The sequence below is a fragment of the Ranitomeya imitator genome, chromosome 5 (assembly GCF_032444005.1).
Source record: "Ranitomeya imitator isolate aRanImi1 chromosome 5, aRanImi1.pri, whole genome shotgun sequence".
Lineage (NCBI taxonomy): Eukaryota > Metazoa > Chordata > Amphibia > Anura > Dendrobatidae > Ranitomeya > Ranitomeya imitator.
In genome coordinates, this window is record NC_091286.1 from 101,193,110 (window position 1) to 101,209,118 (window position 16,009).

Below are 16,009 nucleotides of genomic sequence, written 5' to 3' on the forward strand. Positions count from 1 at the left end.
TGGTCAGCAGCCTCAAAGGAACAGGAAGTACCTGTCTGCAGAGCAGTGCCCGGGCAGGCTTGCCCGCAGCAGGACATGCTCCCTGTCTGGGAGCATACCATACCCCCTAGAAGGAACAGAGCTGCCAGGGGACTGTTGGACAGCAGGCACAAGGACTGTGTGTGTGCCTTGCAAGAGACTTTTTGCTCCTGGAAGCCAACTGGTAGCCAGTGAGTGCCTTTTCTGCTGCAGCCGTTGCTGTGAATAGGGACAGTGCAGGAATTGTTACCTTTCTTCTCTACCTCACCTCTATTAAACAAGTTGCTGATGTTGTGCCCTAAAGAGTATGATGTGTGGTGCATCCGTTCCAGCATGGAGAGCAGCCATATATCTGAGGTAACCCACTGTGACTCGGGGCTGGGACTAGAACTTTCTATTCATGTGCAAGGTGGCGGGGTTCTCACTAACTGTCACCTAGTAAACTTGCCCACTACTACCACCCTGTGCCACCTTGTAACAGTAGAACTGCCAGACTCCTTCAGCAGCAGCTTATTTCCCATGAAAGAAAAATCGAATTTACCCAATCCTTCTATTCCCCAATATCATCTGTCAAAAGAAAGTCAGGAGGCCCCTATGCACACCACATGACAACTTTCATCTAATGAGTATAATGGCCAGTGGTCCTGTGAAGGCAGATTCTCATCTTATCCCATGTAGAACCATCTGTCTACCTATAAGGGTCAGTAAATGCTACATCTGCAGCGTCCAACCACCAGCAGCCAGATGTTACAGCATAGTGGATGGGATTTCAAGAATTCCCATGCCCACTATGCGTACACCGACGCCCGTGGAGAAGGACATGCGGCGCTTCTTTCCAGACAGCAGCATGTCAAGTTATCTTGTGGAGATGCGAGTCTCTGCAAGATAAATTTCAACCGTACACTGTATTATGGACGCTGTGATTCTGCACGGTTCAGTGAACACATGCGGAATTACCTGTGTTCAATAGCCGGCTGCGCTTTGTACGCAGCGGACATGTGCTGCTTCCAAAGCACTGCAAATTACTAATCGACCCTTATACATATGATAAGACATCTTCTATACAGAATATTTGGCATGTGCGTCACATTATGCAGTACAAGCACACATGTATAAGACGTACTTCTTCCAGAGGTATGTCAAGATTACCCATGTGGACTTTGTTGTCCGTCCTCTGAGCAACAAAGACATGTTTGATTGAAGGACAGCTCTTGACCGCTTCATCCACGGTCTTCTTGAGCTCTGTCACTCGGCCACCCCTCAGTCCTTGGTTAAAGGTGATGACAGCTTTGCAGTTAGCTATTAAAATAATGTGAAGACAAGTCATGTATACATTTATTGATCGGAAAAAAAATCACATTCTCGTAGACACAAGTGTACCTAGTCTGACTGTACAGTTTATTTACAATTTACATTATAAATGTATCAAATATTAAGGATAATTTGGGGAAAATAACATTTTCAAAGGAAAATTGCAGCCATTTAATTTTTCCGAAACAGATGTATTTCTTCCATCTTCTTCTTTACCTAAACCCTACGCCTCCGTCTATAACACCAACCTCCCTAGACATCAGGCTAGAGTTTTGAATTGATTTTGATCAATGCTTTCTCCCACATCTCTTGTGTTGCCTGTACCTCCTACTGACACTTTTGTAACATTGATTCAGGCCATAATCATTTATCAACCTGAATACTATAAGTCACTACAAGCAGGCATTCCACTAACCAGACTGGCTGGTCTTTCTGTCCAGAGTTTATGCTTGTGGCTCATTCCCCCAGTTACCAGTTTCTTGTACAATTCAATTCATGATTGAAGTTTCTTAAAGGGCACCTGTCAGGAGGCTCAACCCTCCTATGCCAACTATATGGGCATGTATATCAAAGAAAGATGAATCAAATGATACTTGATATCTGCAATCCAATGAATGGTTCCTGAGAAATCCATGTTTATTTTATATGTAAATTAGCTGAAAAGATCTCTAGAAGCAGACTCTAGGGAAGATCCTACTCTGGAACAGAGATTGTTTCAGCTCATTTACATATTTTAAAAATGTGGATTTATCAGGAACCATTCATCAGATTAGACATATCAAGGCATCAGTATATTCGGCTTCCTATGACCTGCATGCACATCAGGTACGGACTGGGGCTGAAATTCATTCCTGGCATTTGAAATCACACAGGCCCTTGTTGTCCCCATGAACCAGATGGGATATATTACTAATATTACCCTAGATGGAGGAAAAGAAGATTTACTACAAGACCAGTATTTCCAATGATACCTGTGGCCTGCTGGGGTAAGTGACGGAGTCAGCGACTTTGTGCTCCATCACAAGTCTTAACAGTATGAGTGTCTTGAGAACACCAATTCTGTTAACAATGTAGCAGACAAGGCGGCCCATGACCAGACAGGCCCTTCTGGCTTTTGCCAGAATTGCCAGATGGCCAGTCCAGCCCTGATGCACATATAGAAGGCTTAGGTAGGTTCTTTCTACTAACAGATGGCCTATAAGGCTACATTCACACATTAGTTTTTTGCCGTCAGGTACAATCCGTCTAATGTTGAAAAAAACGGATCCATCACAGATTGTGAAAAACTGATGCGACGGATCCGTTTTTTTGACAAATCCGACTTCCTGATACAGCTAATTGGATCCTAAAAAAATCAGAGCATGCTCAGTTAAGAAAAAACGGAATCTGTAGCCAGATTCCATCATTTGACAGATAGGGAATCATCATCCGGCGCCATAGGGTTTCATACTAGCAAATGACGGACGGCGATGGATGCGCCGCTGTCCGTTTTTTCGATGGACACAAAAAAACATTACTATGACCGCTTTCTCCGGCCGCCGGAAAACCAATTTTAGACGGATCTGGCAAAAAACAGATGAAATGTGAGGCCATCAGTCGCAATCCGTCGCTAATACAAATCTATGAGAAAAAAATAGATCCGGCGGCAACTTTTGCAGGATCCGGTTTTTTCAAAATTCGCCGGATTGTGCCTGACGGCAAAAAACTGATGTGTGTAAGCAGCCTAAGCCAGCTCAAAGAAAAAGATAGTTGTAAGGATATGCACCAAATTTAGTAAATGGTGCAAAATCAGAAAATAGAGTTTATGCCTGCTATGAGTTGATGTAGATTTGCACCAACATTTGCACTACTTTCTGGCTTTGTTCCTACCTATTGTCACACTCCTCCCATTCTATTCAGATTGTAAGCTTCTGTGTACAAGGACCTTTCAATTTTGATTCACTGATCATCACTCCCTTAATTATAACGCTCGATAGAATATATTATTGTGATAGATAGATACAGTAGATAGATAGATAGATAGATAGATAGATAGATAGATAGATAGATAGATAGATAGATAGATAGATAGATAGATACTGTAGATGAGGTTAATGCTTTCATTTACACAGTATGCCTTAGAAAGTTTAGGGTTACAGAATGGAGTGATTGTGCCCTGGTATTTATACATGGAGCCCGGTCAGCATAAGAGGTGCACAGTAGCTGTGACCGTCTCATTTACTCTGCACGGCCTGATATGATGATGGAACACATTCAGGAACCTAAATAGAATCATGACTAATCATCGACCAGGAACTTGAGAAGCAGTGACCGATAGCACAGGAGAGCGTTCCTCTATCATATTCACAAGACAGAATCTATAAATCATATTAATTTATTCTTATCCATTTACATTTGTCTCCGGAGCACAACTTGGTCACATTTCTCTGTATTGGGACTTCATCATTGCAGTAGAAGTAGAGACTATCAAAATATCGAGCAGTAGAAACTGTGGGGAATTTATATTTGCCAGACAATTCCTTTTAAAAGCAAGTGAATTCTATGAAGACGTGGAGATATGGGCCTGCTAGATACATCTCGTACTGGTTATCAGAAATACAGAACTGGATGGTGGAACAAGTGGGTTTTTACCAGTTCCACTAATCTAGTTGTTCCAATCAAGACTGAAGAACAGGGTTTCTATAGTCACTGTGTGACACTACGCCTCATGGCACTGTTTGGTTCTGCTTATCTTGGCACTGCAAAGCGTTTTTTTAATCGGGCAATAAAGGTAACATGGCAATTCACTATAAACATGAACAGCTTTACTTTTGGACATGTGGCCTTTAGTTTTAGGAGCTTTATAGGCCAAATACATGATATTGACCACTATATACACAAATTATTCATTTCAGGTTCCTAATAATAGATGGTGTATTTGCCAAATGTAGGAAGATGCCTGTGCAACACCTGTGTTTAGTTAGTAAAAATACAACCTGCTAATCCGTTGTCAGGCCCCTGTCACTAAACCAGAATCCTGATCCACAACCGACCTATTAGTACCCTAATCTGAATCCTGAACCTGAACCTGAACCGCCCTGTCGATACCTGAAACAGAATCCTGAACCTGAACTGCCCTGTCGGTACCCGAACCTGAATCCTGAACCACCCTGTCGGTACCCGAACCTGAATCCTGAACCGCCCTGTCAGTACCTGAGCCTGAATCCTGAACCTAAAACCGCTCTATTAGTCACTGAATCCGCTCTTACAGTCCCCGAACCTGAAAACATTCTCTCGTACCTTTGAACCTGAAACTGATCTTTCGATCCCCTAACCTGAAACCACTTTGTCGGTCCCTGAACCTAAAACTGCTCTGTCTGTACCTGAACCTGAAACCGTCCTGTCTGTACCTGAAGCTGTTACCTGTCTGTACCTGAACCTGACTCCGTCCTGTCTGTACTTGAACCTGGAACTGTCCTGTCTGTACCTGAACCTGGAACTGTCCTGTCTGTACCTGAATCTTGAAACATCCTGTCTGTACCTAAACCCGTCCTGTCTGTTCTTGAACCTGAACTTGTCCAGTCTGTTCCTGAACCTGATTTCCTGAACCTGAATCCATCCTGTCTAAACCTGAACCAGCACCTGAGCAATGTTACCCGTCCTGTCAAGTGTTCCCTCCTTGGGCTTGGACTTGAGTTCTTGACCCTTGAGGTCAGCTGCTGTAGTGTCAGGGACTGCCCTGGAGTAGCACCTGGCGGATACCTGCAGCTCAAGCCTAACTCCACCATGAGTTTCTCTACTCAAAACCAGGTAGCCGCCCAGCCATGACCCTACAGGGTAAGCCCAGCAAATGGTGCAGTGAGTCCACAATCCACTAATGTGACAACAGGCAAACCCTATCCCAATGAGCTCTTGCTAATCAACTAGAAATTACATTTTAGGGAATCCCACCAAGAAGTCCTAATGTGGTTACACTGCAAGTTTATAAAGTATTTTGGAATAATGTGTTAGTAAGTTACTACAAGTCCTTACCATCATTAATTCGCCCAGCCAAGGACTCAGCACTGAAACCAGCAAAGACAACAGTATGAACAGCTCCAATCCTTGCACAAGCCAACATGGAAGCCACAGCCAGAGGTGAAACCGGCATGTAGATGGCCACTCTGTCACCTTTTTTAATCCCATACTTTTTTAATGTGTTGGCAATTCGACATGTGGTGTCAAGAAGCTCCCTGCAGAGGAATAGAGACAAATTAATTTAACCATAAAAATCCCTGAAATTGAAATAGTATTTTACAAAGTATGAGACCTTTGTAAGCTCTCACCCAGCCAAATCAGATCTCAAACTTTGTACTGACGAGGGGTAATACCACGAAACACTGAGTACGCAAATTGAGATTCTGATTTGGCTTTTATTCTATGTCATAATGCAAGGCTCGTTAAAGACTCGTTAAATTACTTGTAGGATTGCTACTTCCAATAGCCGGCACTAGAGTTCAAGTCCTTTTCCTTTTTGAATTGACAATTTGCATATTTTATTTCCCAGCAGAGCATGCAAGGTGTCTATGTCTCCTCATACTGGTGTGCCAGACCTGGCATGTCACTCTCCACAAGGAGAACGCAATACAAATGATAATGGTCGCATTGCAACCCTGAAGAGACTGCAACAAGCAAGTCACAAAAAAATGGACAAACTTCAACTTGGACCCTCAGGGTCGCAATCTGACCCCATTCTCATTTATTGTGAGGTAGCATCGAGTCTTAGGCAGACACACTAATTATCAGTTATCAGCAGCACATAGTACCAACAATAACAAAATGTATAGAGATGAACAATGGTAGTAATTATTATTTGTCCCCATACAGTTTGCACAGTGCTAATAATTGCTCTGATGTAAATGGAGATAAATAAATGCCCATCGATTTGTTATATCATTAATCAATGTTTGTTCCAGGCAGAAAATCTGGGCATGTAAAAGTACCCCTACTACAGGGTGAGTACACTCCTGGCATAATATTACTACTACTGGTGTGAAACCTGTAACTAAGTGCACACGTTGCGGATTAGCCTTAGGAGTTTCTGGTGCGGATTCCGCCTCTCCTGGCAGAAAACGCACCTGCGGATTTGTCGCGTTTTTTTGTGCAGTTCCGCAGCGTTTTTTGTGCATTTTTGCTGTGGTTTTCTTGCGGATTTGCTACGTTTTTTACCCCTGCGGTTTTGTATAATGGAATGGGTACAAAAACGCTGCAGATTCACAAAAAATAAGTGACATGCTACTTCTTTTAGGGTATGTGCACACGTTGCAGATTCTCTGCGGATCTGCAGCGTTTTTTGAGGTGCAGAAATGCTGCAGATCCGCAACTGATTTACAGTACAATGTAAATCAATGAGAAAAAAAATGCTGTGCACACTTTGCGGAAAATCCGCTGCGGAAACGCTGTGGTTTAAAAGAAGTAACATGTCACTTCTTTTTTGTGAATCTGCAGCGTTTTTGTACCCATTCCATTATAGAAAACCCTCTGCTGGATGTCCTCATATGAACTCGAGCCTGGAAACTTTTCAGAATATTTTCCCAGGCTCAAGTTTATATGGGGACATCCAGGAGAGGGCTGATTTTTGTTGTTTGTTTTGTTTACATTTGTTTCAGGTGACAAGGGTCTTGAGGTGGATTACCAGTATAATAAAATATTACAACAACCTGTGTCTTTATTTCATTAAAATACTTTGTAATAATGTGTGTGTGTTTTTTTAACCATTTCATACTATTGGATTAATAATGGATAGGTGTCATAATTGACGCCTCACCATTAATAATCTGGCTTAATGTCACCTTACAATAGCAAGGTGACATTAACCCTTCTTTACCCCATATCCCACTGCTACACGGGAGTGGGAAGAGAGTGGCCAAGTGCCACTGTAAAAAAGGAAAAATAAAAAATCAACAATATCCCATACCTTCCGTCGTTCTGTCACGTCCCACAATGTAAATCCATCTGAAGGGGTTAACTAATTCTACAAGCAGAAGCCTGCTAATTCAGCCGCCCCTGCCGGTAAAACCCCGGCTAATGAATGGAATGTAGGTGAATGACCTGTAGTTACCTCGAGTTGCGGTGGTGCGCCCTCTGCTGGATGTCCTCATATGAACTCGAGCCTGGGAACTTTTCAGAATATTTTCCCAGGCTCGAGTTCATATGAGGACATCCAGCAGAGGGCGCATCACCGCAACTCGAGGTAACTACAGGTCATTCACCTACATTCCATTCATTCGCCGAGGTTTTACAGGCAGGGGCGGCTGCGTTAGCAGGCTTCTGCTTGTAAAATTAGTTAACCCCTTCAGATGGATTTACATCGTGGGACGGGACAGAACGACGGAAGGTATGGGATATTGTTGATTTTTTATTTTTCCTTTTTTTACAGAACGAGGGTCTTCAGGTGGATTACCAGTATAATAAAATATTACAACAATCTGTGTATTTATTTCATTAAAAGACTTTGTAATAATGTGTATGTGTTTTTTTAACCATTTCATACTATTGGATTAATAATGGATAGGTGTCATAATTGACGCGTCTCCATTATTAATCTGGCTTAATGTCACCTTACAATAGCAAGGTTAACCCTTCATTACCCCATTGTCATGAACTGGTGATTCAGAAACACAATGGACCTGGTGGTTAAGAGCACACAAAGTGACCTGATAGTTACTAATAACATAGGACGAGCTCTGAGACGTGGGAACTCTGCTGACTGCAATCCCTAATCCTATCACACCACACTAGAGGTAGCCGTGGAGCGCTCCTGACCAGACCTAGGCGCCTCGGGCACAGCCTGAGAAACTAGCTAGCCCTGTAGATAGAAAAATAAGCCTACCTTGCCTCAGAGAAATTCCCCAAATGAAAAGGGAGCCCCCCACATATAATGACTGTGAGTAAAGATGAAAATACAAACACAGAGATGAAATAGGTTTTAGCAAAGTGAGGCCCGACTTACTGAATAGACCAAGGATAGTAAAGATAGCTTTGCGGTCAGCACAAAAACCTACAAACAACCACGCAGAGGGCGCAAAAAGACCCTCCGTACCGACTAACGGCACGGAGGTGCTCCCTCTGCGTCCCAGAGCTTCCAGCAAGCAAGGAGAACCAATATAGGAAGCTGGACAGAAAAAATAGCAAACAAAAGTAATACAAGCAGAACTTAGCTTATGCAGGGCAGACAGGCCACAAGACGATCCAGGAGAGAGCAAGACCAATACTGGAACATTGACTGGAGGCAAGGAACAAAGAACTAGGTGGAGTTAAATAGAGCAGCACCTAACGACTTAACCTCGTCACCTGAGGAAGGAAACTCAGAAGCCGCAGCCCCACTCACATCCACCAAAGGAAGCTCATAGACAGAACCAGCCGAAGTACCACTCATGACCACAGGAGAGAGCTTGACCACAGAATTCACAACACCCCATATCCCACCGCTACACGGGAATGGGAAGAGAGTGGCCAAGTGCCAGAATAGGCGCATCTTCCAGATGTGCCTTTTCTGGGGTGGCTGGGGGCAGATGTTTTTAGCCGGGGGGGGGCAATAACCATGGACGCTCTCCAGGCTATGAATATCTGCCCTCAGTCACTGGCTTTACCACTCTGGCGGAGAAAATTGCGCGGGAGCCCACGCCAATTTTTTCCGCGATTTAAGCCTTAAATTTAATAGCTAGAGCGCCCAAATTTTGCACATACACACTACTAACATTAGTAGTGCGGAATATGCAAAAAAAATGGTGATATGAGATGGTTTACTGTATGTAAACCATGTCTCATATCATGTCGGGTTTGTGAAGGAGATAGCAAAAGCCGGCATTTGAATTACCGGCTTTTCTGCTATCTAGCGCTGCATTACATATAAATATATACATATATAGCTGTCTCCCTGACATGTATATATGTATATATACCTATTCTATGTGTATATATCTACTCTAATCTAACCTGTCAGTGTGATTTTACTGTACACTGCGCTGAATTACCGGCTTTTCAAAGGACACCGGTGCGTAAAAATCGGACCGTTTTTTTCCTGGCAAGTGGAAAGGAGCCCTTATACTGATAACCTGTTCTTAAGATTAGTTGTCAGTGTCTAAAGCTTGGAAAACCTCTTGATTAGTATAATACACAAGTATACTAATAGCTGCCAATCAGATCACTGCCGATTTAAGGTACCTTCACACATAACGATATCGTTAAGGATATCGTTGCAACGTCACGCTTTTTGTGACGTAGCAACGATCCCGCTAACGATCTCGTTATGTGTGACAGCGACCAACGATCAGGCCCCTGCTGGGAGATCATTGGTCGCTGGGGAATGATCAGGACCTTTTTTTGGTCACTGATCACCCGCTGTCATCGCTGGATCGGCGTGTGTGACGCCGATCCAGCGATGTGTTCACTTGTAACCAGGGTAAATATCGGGTTACTAAGCGCAGGGCCGCGCTTAGTAACCCGATATTTACCCTGGTTACCATTGTAAAAGTAAAAAATAAAAACAGTACATACTTACATTCTGATGTCTGTCATGTCCCCTGGCGTCCATAGGATTAAAACTGCTTTCGGCAGGAGCGCTGCTAGTGCACGCGCTCCGGCCGAGAGCTTCCCTGCACTGACTGTCAGTGCCGGCCGTAAAGCAGAGCACAGCGGTGACGTCACTGCTGTTACTGCCGGCGCTGACAGTCAGGAAGCTCTCGGCCGGAGCGAGTGCATTAGCAGCACTCCTGCCAAAAGTAATTTTAACCCTGTGGATGCCGGGGGACGTGACAGACATCAGAATGTGAGTATGTACTGTTTTTTTTTTTTTACTTTTACAATGGTAACCAGGGTAAATATCGGGTTACTAAGTGCGGCCCTGCACTTAGTAACCCGATGTTTACCCTGGTTACCTGGGTGCTGCAGGTGGACTTCGGCATCGTTGAAGACAGTTTCAAAGATGCCGAAGTCGTTCCCCTGATCGTTGGTCACTGGAGAGAGCTGTCTGTGTGACAGCTCCCCAGCATCCACACAACGACTTACCAACGATCACGGCCAGGTCGTATCGCTGGTCGTGATCGTTGGTAAATCGTTTAGTGTAACGGTACCTTTAGGCTATGTGCACAAGTTAAGGATTTCTTGCAGAAATTTCCTGAGCAAAACAGGACATTTTCTGCAAGAAATCTGCATGCGTTTTTTGCATGTTTTCCTTGCGTTTTTACCGTGTTTTTGGTGCGTTTTTGGTGCGTTTTTTTTTTGCGGATTTTTCCAGAGGTTCCCAATGCAATAATATAGTGGGAAATCCGCAAAAAATACGCAAAATTAATGAACATGCTGCGTTTTTTACCACAATGCGTTTTTTTCGCGGAAAAAAACGCATCATGTGCACAAAAATTGTGTAAAGCATTCTAAATGATGGGATGCATAATGTATGCTTTTTTTCACGTTTTTATAGCGTTTTTATAGTGAAAAAAACGCGAAAAATCTGCAACGTTTGCACACAGCTTCATAATTATACTAGCTCTTGTGAACTGCTGTGTTTCCAGTGTATTCTCTCATTCAGATGTTGGCTCGTTTATTGACCATTCTCCTGCCTGATTATTTTGTCCTTATTCGTACCTCCCGTTTCATACCCGGCTACCTGACCATTCTTCCTGCCAGCCTGCACCACCAGCCAGTGGCTACTCCGAAGACTTCACCCATGGTTCCTGTAGACCTAAAGGAGGCTGGGTAGAGTCAAAACACTTTGTGTTTTAAATAATTTTTTATTTTTGTGAACTCCAGTGAATTATTCATTTTTTTACATTGTGAGCACCAGTTATGTGGATTTTCTTTATCTGCCATTTTTCCTAAATAAGTAATGAAACCAAATCAGTGATGTGACCGGCCACCAGGTTTCCTTTGCGCTCATTTATAAATGTAGCATTAATCTTATTAATGGACGCCATAATGAGAGGACACTGGGCAGTGATGAGTACTGTTGTCGCTCCCGATGACAAGCCTCATAAGACAGTTCTTGTATGTCACATACTGGGACACATCCGTCATCTGAAGGACGGTCTGCCTACTTCTGTATTCATCAATACCTTGTACTGTACTGGAACTCTACTGCTCCTTGCAAACATTTCTAAGAATGGACCTTCTATTCTCGGCTGATGACTGCCTGCATACAGAAGATTACACAAGAGCTGTACATACCGCACACAGACCGGCCATTATGGCTCTGCCTATATCTGACTGATCTCAGTATGGTGAATGTCACTTATTATCTCAGTGTATTGGGAATGTCGATTGCATGTATGACGCATAACATTGTCTTGACTTTCTTTTTAGCCACAAGAAAACAAAAAGAAATGAATCCTGAATTCTATTTGCACGGAGGCACAAGGTCCAATTCATTATAGAACCAATATATAACTTAAATAACTAAAATAAAAGACACAGACAAATTCATTGGATAAAATAGGCCGCGATATTTATTAAGGGTTACCAATAACAACTACTTTAATAACCAATTAAAATCAAATGCTTAGATCCATTAAGAATTCATAAATAAATAAATAATAATCAAATAATTTATATGACCTTTAAAAAGAACCAAGTCCACCCAGCATTAGCTGGGCGACTATTCCTTCTAACAAATATCGCGACGGGAATTTTTACATTTATTAGGGAGGGAGGGAGGGGCACTTTTCTTTCTTGCTGCGCACTGACTGACTGGATTGCGCAGAAGAAGGGCCTTATATACCTCAGATTTTCCCGCTCTTTTCAGTCCTGAGCCAATCAAATCAGCGGTTTTTCCCGCTCAAACCAACTGCCCCTTCTTCTCGCATTTTCTCCTGGCAGTTGCTGGTGACCTGTAAAGGACTTCAAAGCTCGGTAAGTACCATTCACATCATAGCCCTAATAGAGAAGAGGGGGGGAGTGGGAGAGACCAATAAGGAGGAACAAACGGGGGGGGGGGGAAACGGAGTACCAGAAATAGACAGTAATGAATGGGCCTGTGCCCCCGTGTGTCCCCCTAGCTAAGCGTTTTGGGGGGCCTTTTCATTTGGTTCACAGTAACAACCCGTGATCACATTTCCAGTTCATTGATAATTGTCCATTCATTTCTATGTTATCAGGTAATATTGGACTAAAGTCCCATAATCCAACATTAGTTCTGTTTCCCCTTCATAGGCTCCAAAATCATCACAAAGCACCCAGCTGATGCCACCAACGGCACTATTATCCTTCGTTCTTCGTAGTGCTGTGGGGCTTTTCATGCATATAAAGTTGATCAAGAATGGAACAATCAGAGGAAAAGTATAATAGAAACCCGTCACCACTTCTGTATTTATCACCCACTCCTGGTTTTGGCTTTCAAATACTGAGGTAAAAAATCCACAAATATTCAACACGTGCACATGGGCTAAGAAGTGCGATGGTCTTTCTTATATTATTAGGTCATGTGCACACATGTTTGATGAGTTTTTTTACCTCTGTATTTATAAGCCAAAGCCAGGAGGGAAATAATCAGAGGAAAAGTATAATAGAAACACGTCACCACTTCTGTATTTATCACCCGCTCCTGGTTTTGGTTTACAAATACTGAGGTAAAATACTGACCAAACACTGAACATGTGAACAAGGCCTAAAGAGAGGTAACCTGAGCCCTTGCCCAAGAACAAAAAATGTTTGTATGCTAAAACCATGAGTGTCTCCAAAACACAGAACAGGTGACAATCTTTCAATTAGGCCGGAGTCACACATGCGAGAAACACGTCCGTGTCTCGCATGTGAAAACCAAGCTCTGGCGCCGGCACTCCAGAGCGGAGCGTGCGGCCGCATACCAACACATGAAGCCGCACGCTCCGCTCCCGAGTGCCGGCGCCAGAGCTTGGTTTTCACATGCGAGACACGGACGTGTTTCTCGCATGTGTGACTCCGGCCTTATAGTTTTTTTTTTCTCTGTAAGTTACCCTCCTGGTTTTGGTATAAAAACACTGCTGAAAAATACTGACCAAATTCTGTTGTGTGAATGAGGCCTAACATCCATTTCTGATTACAAAAAACGGAATCAAAACCTTCATGCATATTTCCAGCTGGCCATGACATAATGATGATTTTTCTTAATTGAATGAATGGTATTAAATCCTGCTAAGAATTAGACAAATCTATCAAATGAAACAATTAAATGACCACAGATTGTAGCTCATAATTGTGAAATGATGAAATGGACTTGGCAAGCAGATGACTGATTTGGATGTACTAAGTAAATGTCATTGGGTGTGTTACTTATTGTTTATACTGTACATCATGTGTTGCTCATAAAATATCACCTTGCAACATTTAAAACACAGAGCAACCTTCCTCCTGATATATAAATATGCAAGATAAATAATGGCCAGAGCAAGGTGTAATGAAGGAAGCTGTCAAATAATGTCAGACAGGTGATAGAAAGCTGAGCTTCATTATGTTCTTGTGAGTAAAATTAAAGTTTAAAGACAATCTATCAATATAGCTATGCCACTTTGAATAAATCCTAGGTCAGTAAGGATCATCACATGGTCCTACCCTGAAGGGGTCTATGAGATTAGAAAACTAAGGCTGCTTTCTTCCAGAAATTCCTCTCTTGTTGATGGGCTGCATTTGGTACTCAGCTTTAGGGTATGTGCACATGTAGAAGAGATCCATTGTGGATTTTTCTGCAGCGGATTTGATAAATCCGCAGTGGAAAACCGCTGCGGATTTATCGCGAATTTACCACGGTTTTTCAGCGGTTTTCACTGTGGTTTTACAACTGCGGATTTCTATTGGAGCAGTTGTAAAACCGCTGCGGAATCCGCAGAAAGAAGTGACATGGTGCGTAATGTAAAGCGCTGCGTTTCCGCACGGTTTTTTCCGCAGCATGTGCACATCGTTTTTGGTTTCCCATAAGTTTACATTGTACTGTAAACTCATGGGAAACTGCTGCGGACCCGCAGCTGTGGAAACGCTGCAGATCCGCAGCAAAATCCGCATCGTGTGCACATAGCCTTAGCCTTCTTGCACCCAACTGAGCCGATGAGAATTGTTCTGCACATATAGCATCTGATAACGCATGCCATATTTTTTTCTTTATGGGATTAGTACAAAACCTGAAAGAAAACCCATATGGGCCTAATTCACTTAGGGTGTGTGCACACAATCTCTTTTTCAGGTGGATTCCGCTATGGGTGCAACCTGAAAAACCTATCAGAAAACACTCAACATAAGCATTTCCATGCAGAAAGCGACTTGCTGAGCATATGTTCAGGTCTTTAAATGTCTTTTAATCACTTCAGGTTTCTAAAATTGACAAGAGGCTAAATTAAGTGACTTGTCCATTCTTCTGGTGTTTTTCACTTGGAAAATGCTGTGTGCTTTACAAATACAAGTTTATAGAAAATCTGAAAAAATGTCCAGATGACGTTTGGAGTGTTTTGCCATATCTTTTGTTTTAGAAAAAAATTCTAGTGGTTTCTCGATTAGTCAATGGAGTGAAAAAAACGACCAGAAAAAGACAGTAAAAAAAAAGTCACAAAAACCATGAGAACACTGTCCAAAAAAGCACTGGCAATTAAAAAAAAGTCAGAAAAAGGCTCAGGAAACAACTGAAAAAAATTACACAAAAAATGGGGAAAAAAAATAGTTCATATACAGCACTTATGTTGTTTTTGGAAAAAGCAGCCACGTTTTTTAGTCGCCTACATACTTTTTAATAGTTTCAAGGGAAGTCCATAATGCCAAAGGATTACAGCTAGGGTATACAAGAAAACTTTTTGGTAAGCCCAAGCCATACTTTATATACAGAGGACTGATCCAGTTGCAATTTAGCATATATCACCTTGTGCCGACATTGTGTAAAGCCACCTTAGATATTTGCTTCAGGGAAATGGAAGATAGAAATGGCAGGACTAGTCTGATCCGGCATCAAGCTGCGTATACACAGAAACCATTAGTTTCAGCCCACAGTATACAATAGATCACTATTGTTCCCAACAGACTTCTACAAATAAGCAGACAACATTTGATAAAACTTCTACAAAAGCCCACCTCCATGAAAAACCTCATTTATCCAGGTCAGACTTTTCCCATGATGGAGCTTAGGTTCCATTATAAACTATGTATTCTCCCACATGAGTGGTTGTCTCAAAGGGGAAGCTTCTTTGAGTTAACCACTGTTTTTTTCCCTAAAGAACCAGTTCAAAGAAAAGAATTTACTGTACATATCGAGGAGGCAGTCCATGCACATATACTGGGGTCTGACACCACTGACTTTTCTACAAAGGATGAGGTCAGCACTGGAATCTACTCAATCAAACCAATATTAGTGAACAAGGGAAGGTAGAGAAATCCAAGGGTTTATGCTATTCTTCTGTCGAACAATTAGTGCGAGCTGGTTGAAGACAAGAAGTGCTTCGGGTCTAGGATGAAAAATTGTGGCACAAATCATCTGCTGAAAGGCGTCCTGTTTTTTTACATTAATTTAGAGAACATGAGCATGGAAAGCTACTTTTTATGATATATGAAAAGAAGTAAAACTATTACCGGTATATTACATAATACTATATATAAGTGCCACCTTCTATAGTCGTACAGACTTTTCAACCACACTTGTGCCTTAAACATTACATTCATTAGCATTCTAGTGGCATACATTCTTTCCTACACAACCTCTTGTTGCTACGAAGAA

The 16,009-nt window shown here is 42.4% G+C and overlaps 1 protein-coding gene across 1 annotated transcript in view; it reads right to left on the reverse strand.

Moving 5' to 3' along the window:
- The window catches only part of ACSS1 (acyl-CoA synthetase short chain family member 1), a 132,932-nt gene that overhangs the window by 84,004 nt on the left and 32,919 nt on the right, over window positions 1–16,009 (reverse strand). The window contains exons 3-4 of the mRNA XM_069768975.1: window positions 5,341–5,540; window positions 1,142–1,317 (exon numbers count right to left, since the gene is read on the reverse strand). Of these exons, the coding sequence (XP_069625076.1) occupies window positions 1,142–1,317; window positions 5,341–5,540 (376 nt within the window). The remainder of the gene's footprint in view (window positions 1–1,141; window positions 1,318–5,340; window positions 5,541–16,009) is intronic.